We start from the raw sequence: 13607 nt of genomic DNA, 5'->3' as shown, positions 1-13607 counted from the left end.
AGGGTGCACTCGATCCCCTTGTCCAGTTCTGTTTGTATAAGTAATTTTTTGCTATGTTATTTGTATGATAGCAGTATATTGTAGATTACTTATGAAATCTTAAGCAACAGACTTGGATACTATCCACTGGTTTAAAACAACCTGAAAGAAGACGTAAGTTATTTAAAAAAAAGATGGAGAAAAAAGATCCACTCAACATCAAGACAAACTTAAAGAAAAAATTAATAATGCCACATTAAAAAGATAAAATAAAAAAATGCATGGCAACATATGTCTACAGCATCTTCCTGTGCGTTACTAAAACAGTTTTCTCCTTTGCAGAATCCATAATCAGATGCAACTGTTTACATGTTATATGCCTTATGTACCATGCATACTTTTAAATTGCAAAAATAGGTACAACTACAGAAAAGATCATGGTATACCTTGTCATCGGGCAGCACATGCCAGATAGAGACAGTCTTCTCCTCGGCTTCACTGTTGATGGAGAGATATGAGGGCTGATAGATTTTTGTTGGTTCTAATATTAAAACCTTGTAGGAAAAAAAAAATTTAAGAGTTAACACACAATATGTGTAACTTTAAATAGTATTAAAAACTGTTAAAACTATTTCTGTAGTCATATCACAAGAGGAAAAACAGAGGAAACTGAATGAAAGGTAAAATCTTAGGTACTGAGCTAGTTTAGTATGGCCGATAGTAACTTAAGATTAAAAAAGTGCCAATTTTAACTTAGTTTTTTATATAAGGCTATTATGTGTCAATTGGTAGCACATATCATTAATTTTCCAAATGATTTCTCTGACAACTATCAGAGTTTGAACTCTTTCTGTCACAATTCATTCTCTTGCAATGCCATTCAAGAACATCCATCTCCCACACGGACAGGACTCGTGGTATACCTCTACCATCTTTCGGTAGAAGCACATTTGGGTAAATCAGAAAAACACATCAACCTAGAGCTAGGCTGAACGGCTTTTGATTTAGACCACTGTGAATTGTAGCCATCAGATCAAACGATTTTCTCAAAAGTAACAAGGACCACTACAAGAGGCTCAGAGCTAAAAGATTATAGTACCAATGGACAGTGAAGTCCTTAAGTTCAAGCTCTGAGAACAATTCACAATAAGGAAATCTGCAAAAAACTTCCTCTAGAATAAATTATTTGCAAGAATCTGGGAGAAGGGAGGGAAAAGAAAGTTACTGTGTTTCATTTTGTTGGCTTGTTGAACTGTGCAATTTTCCTTCTGAATAGGCACAAAGAGAATTTTTGTATTATGAGAGATCACGTATGTCCATCTGCAACACCACAGTAGTTTCCTGTACAACACAATCAAACTATGTGGTCACTCGGTTTATCTTTTAGCTCATGCCATCACAATGATTATTACTTTTAAGAGACAAACTGAAACTAAAAGTCCAAACCATTTGACTTGGACAGTTTTAGAAGTCAGAGTCTATTTTAAGTATCTAATTGCACCATTCCATTGTCAAAAATCTGACAAGAACACAGCCTCGTCTTTTACAAAAAACAGAGGAGTCCAAGTATTTTTTGCTTCCTTGCAAAACTTTATGCCCGTTGTCCCCAGAGAAGCAGAACCAGACTCCCTCGAGAGTCTCATGTTGCTTTGACTTTATTGCCTCAGGCCGTTGCTGTTCAACACTGGGGTCTTCCTTATCGTTTATTATCCCATCTGCACAGGGAAGCTAAAAGTTCTGTATAAAACAACCAGCACGCACTTTAAGTGTCTGGGAGGCAATAGCAACTGCTATTTAAAACAAAAAGCTGTATTTGCTAATGGTTAGCTAAAAGGAATACCCAAGCCTTTATTTCCCATACATGTATAGTTAATATGTACAGGGAAGAAAGATCTTTTTACAGTATGCCTTCAGGATATTGCACACCCCAGGGTATCTAACAAAAATTTTCAGCAAAATGTTTGTGGAAGAAATCAGAAAAGTATACACATATATATGTGTGTGTGTATACACACACACTTACAGCACAGTGTTATTGAAATACGTTGTCTAGTAGCTGGAACAATAGATTTCTGACTGCTTAGGTTGATTTTTAACCTCTAACAGAGCACAGGCTTAACTGGCAGTAGGGCACGCAAAGCCTGCTAAGCTAGAAAGAGCGTGAAATTAAATTCTTTTCTTCAAAGCATAATATAGTTACTACAGTATCACCTGGAATACACTGCAAAGGTTTGCTTTAGAAGCATACCCATTGGTAGCAAACACTAAATAGCAAAGTTCTATCTTGACTTTTTTCCTCATTACTTTCATATGGAACACACTGTGCAATCCCCTTGTAGCCACGTGCAATCAATTAAAACCAATCTAACACGCAGGCCAAACACATTTCTTCTGGACAAGCAGTTTATTGTCTGGCAACCTAAACACAAGCTGTGTTTTGTGTTCATTTCCTTCATGTCACAATTTATTTTTTTAAAACAAAACAAACACTAACAAAACCAAAACTCAACAAAACAACCACTTACTGGAAATCGAACTACAGACACATCTGTCTTCGTGGCTTCAACAAGGAAGTCCATCCAGAAGTCCACGAGTTCCTGTTTGGCTGTATGGTGTTCTGGAGTCAGTTTCTTAAAATGCTGATATATCAAAATAGTCTCTACAATAGACTTCAGGTACCTGTGGTCATTCAAGCACACATAAAGAGTAAATTTAATACAGTCTGTAAAGAATTATGTCTCTATCTTTAATCACAACTCAACCATTCACCATTGCAACACCAAAGCCAGCCAGTAAGATTTTCGGTTCGCTAGGACTTGTTTTTACTAACAGCAATTCCCCATTTAGAACTGGAAACGTAGCTGCTGTATTAGTAACTTGAAATAGAAATGACTTCTGGGACACTCCTTCCCTTCCTGCATATATTCCTGATCCCATACACTGTCTCCTATCCTAAACCATGAAAGCTTCATGAAATAGCTAAATTCTTTACCTACGGACCAAACTGAGCCCATGTTAAACTTGTTTTGACAGTGATCAACCTCAAATAAAAACTCAGGCGAAAAATCCACTAGTTTAACTTCCTACACTGTTCTGTCTTCTGTATTGTACCTGCATTGGTAGTTGTTTAACACAGATTTCTAAAGACATGATGCTTCCGGAATTGATTATCCTATAAAGATGAGAACAGCTACGCTAAGCAGCCTTTTGGCATTGCTAGGAAGGACAACAGCAGTGCTGAATGTGTCCCCTAAATGCAGCTCATCCCTTTCTCTGCTCTTCTACTTTCTGGGGCTCCTCACCATTGCTTTCTCTTGGCATTTTTGTAAAAAAAGTTGTAAACATAATCTTATGCAATTTTTATGAATACTACAGCAATGAGATATACACGCTTAAAGAGGATTTATCACAGCTATCACCTTATCACAATCAAACTATTCATGGGAACTTTGCTTCCAGGCTTATGACAAGAAGGCATAATGTAAACTCAGATGGCCTTCTGGGAACAGTTCCATAGCTGTGCATTTTCCAGTCATCCTTCTTAGGCCACAGGGATATTGGGCTTAACGTACTGCATTTACTTCCCTTCGCATCAAGTGGGCTCCACTGAACAGCAAGCAAGAGACTGGAAAGGAATTGCTCACAGGAGAAATCCTTCCTGAAGCACAAATGAGTGTGCTGTATTTTCACAGTTTAATCCACAGACTTAAACCCCAAAGGCACTGGTACATAAAATCCTGACAGCTAGGCATTCATAAACTCCAGAAAACTCTACCAGAAGACTTCCAGAGAGTGTTATCCAGCTTCTCAGTAAAACATGGACATAGCAAAAATGGAAAACCTTGCAGACAAATAGACTGTAAACAGCATTTATAAAATATTTGGTCAGAAAATTAGAGTTCTTAATTTTTGACCACTTCCTATGTTATGTTGATACAGAAGTTTAGCATTTCCATATCTTAGCACACATATATACATCCTCCTCTGATCAGCTCTTAGAGACACTTTCTAGCCTTTATAAAAAGACAAAACTACACAGGTTGCGACATATGCACTCTTTCAGTTCGCAGAGTGTCAGCTTCCTTGGTCAGAAAGGAGTCTTGGTTCTCCCCAGCTAACGGGATCCCAGCCCTTGACGAGTAGGTGACTGGTTCTTACTTGGTGCCTATGTCCAAAGCAGAAGAGGTGCCAGGAGCTTGCTGTCTGAGCACAAATCTCTTGGCCTTTGCGTAACAGATGTTGAGACTACAGGGTTGTCTTTAACCCTAGATTTATAACTTCTCTGTTAATTGGACTTTAATCTGCATTCTTGTCGATCATTATGAGACACAGCTTGCACCATACAGCTCATTCCTATTCAAGTTCCCCAAAAAAGCTGATAGGTACAATAACCATCACGGTATTGCAAGGTATATCCATGCCTCTCTAACCAAGCTGCCTGCATTCCCAAAAAGTTCTAGGCAGTTATGACTAAACCCACAAACCACTACCACTTCTCTTCAGCAATGTAATGCTGAAGTATGGTGCCTACAAGCAACTCCTCCTTTCCCCCTTAACCTCAGAAGAGCCTGGAGACAATGGTGAATCTGCCTTTCTCAGACATCAAATTACAGACTCATATCAAACCTATGCAAAAGGGGAAGAGAGTCTCTTGTCTGGGTAAAAGTGCAGTGAAACAATACACAGACAGCAAAAACTTAAAAAACCAAACCCAATCTCCTGTCGGCTAAATATGATGCTGAATGTGAAAGCTGAAGTAGTCCAACGTTTTAATACATAGCAATGTACATGATCTCATTTATCACCTTACCATGCTGGTGCCTTGAGCTTAAACAGCTTTTCTGAAGCCTGGATCACTCTCATATGGTCATTAGCCAACATACTGGCCCCCAAGAAAGATCCCACTTCCCAATAGCTCTGCAGTTTCTCCAAGCTCCCCTTTTTACCAAGCAGGCTGCTGATCTTTACTCCTGTAGTAAAAAGAATAATAGGTCACAGGAATGCATTAACGCAGGTTTACAATAAGCATTTCCCCTATTTGAAATCTATTAATTGCTTAAATTACTGTAGCCTCTCCATTTCAATCAAGTAAGATGGAAATCATACTTACCAGTTAATGTTATATGCCTTCCAAACACCCTAAGCAGTAGCAGACTTTTTTTTCCCCTCCCCCTCTTCCTAAAGGCTTCTCAAGAAAGGAACTTTAAGACATCACTGTCAGGACAAGGCCACAGCCAGATTACCTATGTTGTTGCATGGACCTCATCTGTAAAGGTAAATTGGGGCCTTAGGCTACACAACATAGCTGTAAAAACTTAACAGATGCTGAATAAGGCACCTATTATGTTTTTTTCTGCTTTGTTTTTTTGACTTACAAGCCCCAAGCCCCAAACTTACCTTTATAGACAAGGTCCCATGCAGAAGGAACAGATGATCCACTGGGCTTCTTCCAGCAGTGATGTTCTTTTAATTGCCGCAAGTCCTACCCCAATGAAAGACATCTATTAATATTCGTAAGTCCCTCAGCAACTCAAGACTATGGAGAGCCTCAGGTTTTATTTTGACTTGCTCAGTTTTCTGAGAACTGCAAGTTTCCCTGTGGCCTTCAGGATGATTTTTAGTTCATATCAGCTACTACAAATTTATCGCTAACATGAGATATGCTACACCATCCCACTCAAATAGAACAATTTGCAGCTTACAAGACAAGCCTCTCTACCACCATTGCCTTTTATTCACTTTTCCCACACCACTCCACTATGACAGTTTCCCTCCCACATCACCTTCCACTGTCCTTGATATTAAGGCTGAGTATTCACAAGAAATTTCAACGCAATTGTCGCTATTTTATTTTTTTTCCTTAACCTTCCTTAAATAGCTAGCAGACTAAACTTCATGCTGGAAGCAGCAATAAATCTTATCAAAGTGGATATCATTACATTAGATACATCTCAGTCTACAATATTAATCTTGTTTTCTCACATTGTTCACATTTTTATGTTATCAACACCAGACAATAAATGTTTTTAAAATGCAAAATTGTATCCAAGTGGTCTACAGCCTATTTCACATCTGTATTTCACACTCTGTGCTCTCTTGCTAACAAGAAATTGTCACGCTTGAGTAACATACAGAACAAAATAATACGTAAATCGTAAAAACATTAGTTGTTCACTTCTTGGGAAAGAAGTTTGTTTAGTGATTTCTGAAGAGAAAAAAATGCAATAGATTTTATAAAATCTCAGATCTACCTGAGACATGGTGCAATGTGCATCACCTCCACAACATACAGCGGTGACCATCTCTACGTGTATCAACTCTGCAAGGCTTTAAGCCGGGGTGCTATATACAGGCACATCGTCGAGAGGCTGCGTGTGGATGTACACCTACGCTTGTCGGTGTAGGACAGGAAGGGGGAATTTGTGCTAAATGTATTCTACTTTGGTTTTAGAAATCAAAACCTACACGCTATCCACACAACACAATACATGGAAAAAAACTAATCTCTCCCAGGCTCCTAGAGTACCACTACTCAGCAATACCCTCAAAGGCCGAAGGGCTCTGCTAGAACGTCTAAAACATTTGCATGCACAACATACAAGAGCAGACAGACACCCACTAACTTCCACAGGCTTTGAATGTGACCTCATCACACGGCAAGTAAGGAATTGCTATCGCAGGGATACAGGAATCATTTCAGACAGGTAATACCTTTGCCAGGAGGAAGGGGAAAGGGAGCAATTTAGCTGTGCGGAGGGCCTTTGCCGAGTGCCGGGTGAAGGCACTGGCAGTCGCGGTGAGGGCTGACAAGCTATCACAAGCGGTTTGTCACAGCCAGCAGCAGTGGTCTCTGGTTGGCAGGCGGACGTACTCTGCCACGCTTCATTGCGCCCGCAGGAACCCACCCGTCACAACCCTCCGGTGCTCCGGCCGTGGGAACGGAGCCAAAGCAAGGTACAAACCCAATGTGTGGTTTGGATGAAAAGTACAACTCACGTGGGGAGGGACTGGGATTACCGGTGTGGCAGGGAGAGGTGTTTGTTAGGATGGCAAGACTGAGGATAGCAAGGATTTTGAGTTCCAGCTCACGGAGTAAGGGAGAGCTATAGGAGGATGGTAGGAGAAAGGATGGATGTGTAGCAGCAATGATATCTGAGGACAGCAAGTTTGGGAATCATTACTGTTACATAACCTGGATGAACTGGAAGTTTTACCCGAGTATTCTGTGAAGTGGATCCTATTATGTTAGAGAAGACAACATCAGCCTCTCGTCAAGTTCTTCTGACAAAGAGGAGGTGCTCAGTGCTAAAACTCACTCTAATTTACTGACCTGCTACAAAGCTCATCTACAAACTTACTTATCCCTGAAAGCCAAGTCAGAAAAATGCAGTAGCAGTGTGGAGACATTTGCAACAGGTTCAAAAGACTATAATCCTAACTTATACAGGTGGGGTTTTTTGTTTTGTTTTGTTTTCCAGGGCGGTTGATCTTTTTTTGGGGGGTGGAGGAACAAAAAACCACCTTTTATGCAAATATGCAAAGTGAACACCTTCATGAATTTCACTCTGAGTTTGTGGTCTCCTCATATAAAAATGAGCTACAGAAGAGAAATTATTTTACCATCTTTAAAAGTTTTTTTGAGTGTATAAGAAAATCCAGGCAAAGTTAAGACATTTTCTCCTTCCATGATAAACTTGGCATTCACAGGGGGAGAAAAACAAACAGCAGCTGAATTCCAGTATATTTTATCAAAAATATTTTGCCTTAAAAAGAAATGAGCCAAAATAGAGGAACCATTAATGCCAGAAGAGCCATTGTTTTTATAACGCCAAGAATATACCCACAGCTTGTGAAGAAAATAAGATACAGTTAGTAGATATTAGCAGTTAAATATTACTATGACAGCTTTATAAATAAATTGCTTTCCTTGCTCAAATATTGACGGAACCATTCGTATTACAGGATCCTTTGTGTGTCAAAGTTGCACAGCCTGCAGAGATCATTACTGTCAATGCAAAGCACCGCATTTCTGTTCTGGTCTCAAAGTTCTGCAATTTTGTAAAGTTAAGAAAGCAATACTATTCAGAAAATAGGAGGAGGATTTTCATTAACGCTTCACATGATCGTTTAGTTGTGAACAATTATCTGACAAATAGAGGCAGGAATTTTCAGAAGGCAAATTTCCTGATCTGATACAGATTGGTAAAAATTCTCTTGGACGCTGGACTTGGTTTTACTGGAGTTATCACATCATTGCCAATGTAATCAGATATGCATCTTCTAATTACAGCCCCATGCACCCTCTGAAGTGCTGTTAGGGACCATATCCTTCCTTAGCCTTTCCCAATCCACCAATATATTTTCCATATAACCTGAACTGAACTTCAATCAGCTTGCTCTCCCTTCTCTCCTCCTCTCCCACCAGAAGACACTTGCTCTAATTTCTATGTGCTATAGGTAATGCTGTGGGTAGCCACCAAACTGAAAAAACTGCCAGACAAATCTAACTACTGCTAATGAATGATCTTGTACATAGAGATCTAACCAAGAAGTGACATCAAGAGAATGATGTGCGTGTAGCAGATTCTTGGGACAAGGAAAAAAAAAAAAATCAAAATATTTTCCCACACATCCTCTGTGGTTTTGCTTATTTTTGTTTAACACATTAATGTTAGTCCAAGAGAAAGAATATACCAAATTACCCTCAGAATCTAGCACGACTCAAGCCAGCTGACAAACCTCATTGTACAAAGGCAAATGTAAGGTCTTGCCCCTGAGAAAACATAACCAGGAGTGCAGCACAGGCTGGGATCCACTCGGCTGGGGAGCAGCTCTGTGGAAAGGGACCCGGGGGTCCTGGTGGACACCAAGCTCAATGTGAGTGAACAGTGAGCTGCTGCTGCAACAAAAGCCAACACGGCCCTGGGTTGCATCACCAAGGGCATCGCCAGCAGAGATAAAGTAGTCATTATCCCACTCTACTCAGCACTTGGCAGGCCACCCCTGGAATACTGTGTTCAGTTTTGGTCCCCACTAAACAAAAAAAAAAATCTGTGGACAGGCTGGAGAGGGTCCAGAGAAGGGCCACGAAGATGATCAAAGGACTGGGAAGCCTGGGAAGCCTCACTGGGAAGCCTGCCATGTGAGGAAAGGCTGAGTGAACTGCTCTTGTTCAGCCTTGAGAAAAGGTTTAGGGGAGACCTTATCACCACGTTCCAGTATTTAAAGGGTGGTTACAAAGAAAATGGAGACTCCCTTTTTGCAAGGAGCGATGTGGAAAAGACGAGGGGTAACAGGTACAAGTTACTCCTGAGTAAATTCTAATCGTGAAAAAATTCTCCTCTTGTGTTCAATGAACACAATGAGTCACGGCAATAATCTCCCCAGGGAAGTGGTGGATTCCCCAACATTGGACACTTAAGATTCGGCTGGAGAGGGTGGTAGGCCATCTTGTCTACACTGTGCTTTTGCCATGAAAGATTGGACCGGATGATCTTTGAGGTCCCTTCCAATCTGGTATTCTACGATTCTATGAACAGTGACCACAGTCCTATCGACAAGAAATTAATGACCAATGACACACATAGGGTCTATATTATAGACGTATTTGAAAACTTGTTTCAAAATAGCTAAGTCAGTCTGAGGCTTAAACTATTTTGATAATATTTCCCATAACAAAATAAGATAGAGAGACACTAGTAGATAACAGAAGGGGTTGCTGTATCAAAGGTTTTCAGCAGACACCAAGTAAGTGTTTACGTAAGAGAGGCACATCAACAGCTAAACAAAAACAAACCAACACAACCAGCCTTCCACCAAATAGCTACTGGATATTTCTCCACTAAATGATTCATGAGCAGTGGATGGAACCTTAATTTCTGTAATGGTCTCCCATAGAAACCATAGGGAAAACAACACCGGGCAAACTCACAAGAAGATGATACCAAACATCTGATCTCCATAAATAACACCCAGATTTCATCAGTACAATTAATTTGCCCAAATCTAATTGGTTGTAGCCTGTGTGCAATTGAGAAGTTTCTTTAAGATGGAAGGACTCAAATTAAACTACACAATAAATACAGCCCAGCTTCGCTAAACTATCCGATTTAAAATTAGGCCAGCTGAGTGAATATTTGCAAATGCTATGTAGGAAGCAAAACATATATTTTTACCGCCTACACTCACATAAGAATTCAAATTTCAGTGTAGGAGATGAAAGTATTCTATCCAACCCAAAAAAGCAAAGTCTGACACACTCACAGAAGGGCAAACACAGTAGTTGGGGCAACTCTACACAACGTATTACATCCAAATGAATATCTTCATTCACACCACAGAATTTCAGTTTCACTTCCATTATCTATGTGAAAGTAACCATCTCACTCTGACCTTCACACTCAAAAAACTTCCCTATCTAAAAAATTATTTCCAGACAAGCAGTGCACACCTAACTTCTAAACTAGAGCAGTGGCTGATTACAGATACATTCTGTGAAGAACATCATTTCTTTCCCACTTGACAACGTGCTCAGGAGACAGAAGGATAAAAAACGACCTCACAATAAGTCAAGAATTATATGAACTCATGGAGAAGAATGCCAGTTGCAAAAAACACATTACTACATATGACAACATTCAGTGCTTTCTCCCCTGAAAGTACTACTGACTAATCTTGACTTTGCATTCTCCTCAAATCCAGCAACATCACAAACAAAATGGACACCTTAATTCTTCCTTCTTAAGCAAGAATTTTTTTACAGCAAGGGTGGTGAGACATTGGACCAGGTTGCCCAGGGAAGTTGTGAATGCCCCATTGTCGGAAGTGTTCAAGGTCAGGCTGAGCAACCTGATCTAGTGAAAGATGTCCCTGCCCATGGCAGGGGGGTTGGACTAGATGGTCTCTAAAAGATCCCTTCCAACCCAAACCACTCTGTGATTCTATGATTCCATGAATACATTCAGGAAACCTAAAAGAAAGCCTCAGAAGAGAAACATTCTTCTCTCAGCCCATCCCAAGCTCAAGTCAAGTGCATTTTCCTCACTCTTAGGATGGACTTTTTGTCCATATTCCCTACAGTTCTACAGTTGTTTGTTTTAAAGAATGCCAGCTGGAACTGGATTCCCCCTTCAGGTGTTTGTTTCACACAAATGATGCTATCGCAAAGAACGGCTGACAGTTTTCACTAAGCTCTGGTAACCAATTAAGACCTTGAAACTGGAATCAGCACTCAACCGCAGTCAGGTCAGATCAATGGTGGGGGGGGGAGACCAACTTAAACACTCACTATCAAAGCATTTGTATACAACCATCAGATTTTCCCCCTACGACAGTGGGTGGTGTCATACTTTAACTAGAATGCAATTTCACTGTGAATTTGCAAGCTATAATTACCAACTTTCCGCAGCTCAAAAGAAGTATCAAAGCAATGTCCAGCTGCCAGGAGGAGTACTGCATAATTAATTCCTGACTGTAATGTTGGCTCTGACTCAAACGCCTTCTTGAACCTAGAAAAAACAAACATAAAAGTTTACTTTCTAAATACTGCGATTTAATAGGGACATAATTACACTTTTAGGTACTTTAAGTGCTTATCTTCTGTTTACACAGCAAGTATCCATGGAAACAAAAATATTTTACTGTTTCCACACATGTTTTGTGGTTATTTTTAAGCGCCTGTTATTTATACATTCGCCTCCCTTTTCCTTTACCTTCACAGACCCTACTCATCCATCCGAGTAAAGTTATAATAGCTTACTAGATTTCCAATTTCCTTTGAGATTAGAGAAAAAAAACAACCCCTATGATCAGCTTGTAAGAGACCTGTTTCACAGTTATATTTGTTAATAAGCTCATTAATTTACTCTTAAATGTATGACTTCTCACTGACTTCAAACCCTAGATTCTATTGTGGATCTGCTACAGTGACATACAAGCGTATCAAAATGCAGAAGCACAAAAGCAAGTGATACAAGACCATACTTTGCGTTTAGCTATGATTTTAGCTACTCCAAATTTTATTCTTCACTGGGTGTCTCATTGACATTGTCCTTATGAGTCTATTCACACAAAAAAGGACTATACCAGGTTTTATTCTCCTCAGGAGAAACTGAGTGAGCAAGAGGAACAGCAGTGGTATTCACCTAGCCTAAATCTTGTCTTAAAAGAAGTCGAGGGGTTTCACACAAACACAGCACACACTATCCTCATGCCAGCAATGCAAGTTGTGTGACAACAGCGACAGCCACACAAACACAGCACACACTATCCTCATGACAGCAATGCAAGTTGTGTGACAACAGTGACAGTAGATCTACACTGCTTTAAACTTGTTCTACAGAACAAGAACATGTTTGGTTGCGCGTATATATACACACACACATCCCCTCTGTAAGGAGGAGGCAAACATGGTTATCGTATGTGAGTTAAGGGAGCACAGGAGATACATTCTGGTCAGCACAACTCTGCTGCAGTAAAGGCAATGGAGTTTCAAAAGGATGGAAAAAATCCAGACAAACAAATGGATTAGACAAAAAATTTAAGCAGGTTGTGAGATTAACAAATAAGGAAGGAAAGCAAAATAATCTATGCAAAAAAATAAGGATTTGGTTTCCAGATTATGCTTTGACATGTAAGCAAAGCTAAGGCATTTTGATCCTAGCAGGCCAAAAAATACAGCTGGTTTTTAATTTTTTTTATGATTATTTTGTTTGTTGTTTTTCCTGCTCTAATGATTCAGGACTTTGTATACTTTAACGTAAGTTCTGCTTTCCAAAACTGCAAGACAGGCTTCTCCTCAATCTGCTACTCTTTCTATACTTCAGTTGCCGACCTCCAAAGAACTTAATCATTAGACAAGAGTCCAGTCCTCAAAAAAAATAACCAAACACGCATGATGAGCAGAGAAGACTCAATTAATTCTTTTCTTTCATCATCTGCCTTTCCTTTTATATTGTGAGTTACAACAAAACAAAGAACAAAGTACATACAAAAAACACAACCCACAACAAAAAAACCCAACCACATAAAAACCCGCCGACCAAACAGGTCAACACTCTCATTGAGTCTAAGCATATATAGCTAGAAAAGACCTGTTGGCTGGCATAATCTGTTTGGAAACGTAGTGATGTTGGGAAGTCCTTTTTTTGCCCTAAAGATCTTTCATGCTGTAATCCTCATGCAATATCAGGAAAATAAGAGATGAAAGATTGACAGAAGAAGAAAAAAAACACCTTGAAAACAAGTATTTTTGTTCCAATATAAGAGGATCTGTACTTTCACTTTTTTGTTTTGCCCCAAAATGCCTTATTTCTGGCACGACTATCAAAATTTCTCTAGTTCTTGGACAGTTATATACAAAACATCAAAATTTAAAGATAAAATAAGCATCTCTCATGCCTATCAACAGGCAGACACATTTGTGCTATAAACACCGTCAATCATACAGGCAAAGAAAGTAGAGACAAGCTTAAGTTTGCAAAAGAGTTACTGCCTGCAGACGCATTGGCGAAACAGCCCAAAAAAATCAACCTTTCTTAAATAGGTTACCACAGAGGTGCCAGCAGCATTGCTGATGTGCTCAGTTTTGGCCAGGGATGAGTCCTTTGGAGCTGGCTGGAACGGGCTGT

General features: G+C 39.7%; 1 protein-coding gene across 1 annotated transcript in view; it reads right to left on the bottom strand.

Annotated features, from left to right (window-relative positions):
• Positions 1 to 4874: 4874 nt before the first annotated feature.
• Positions 4875 to 13607, bottom strand: part of LOC104158294 (mitogen-activated protein kinase kinase kinase 5-like) — a gene marked incomplete at its 5' end in the record, with an annotated part of 27175 nt that continues 18442 nt past the window's right edge. The window contains 3 exons of the mRNA XM_009695900.1: positions 4875 to 4949; positions 5377 to 5461; positions 11374 to 11486. Coding sequence (XP_009694202.1) covers positions 5379 to 5461; positions 11374 to 11486 — 196 coding nt within the window. The remainder of the gene's footprint in view (positions 4950 to 5376; positions 5462 to 11373; positions 11487 to 13607) is intronic.

This window comes from Cariama cristata, unplaced genomic scaffold (assembly GCF_000690535.1).
Source record: "Cariama cristata isolate BGI_N322 unplaced genomic scaffold, ASM69053v1 scaffold3742, whole genome shotgun sequence".
Taxonomy (NCBI): domain Eukaryota; kingdom Metazoa; phylum Chordata; class Aves; order Cariamiformes; family Cariamidae; genus Cariama; species Cariama cristata.
The sequence above is the reverse complement of the archived record's forward strand: the minus strand, read 5'-3'. Positions and strand labels throughout refer to the sequence as shown.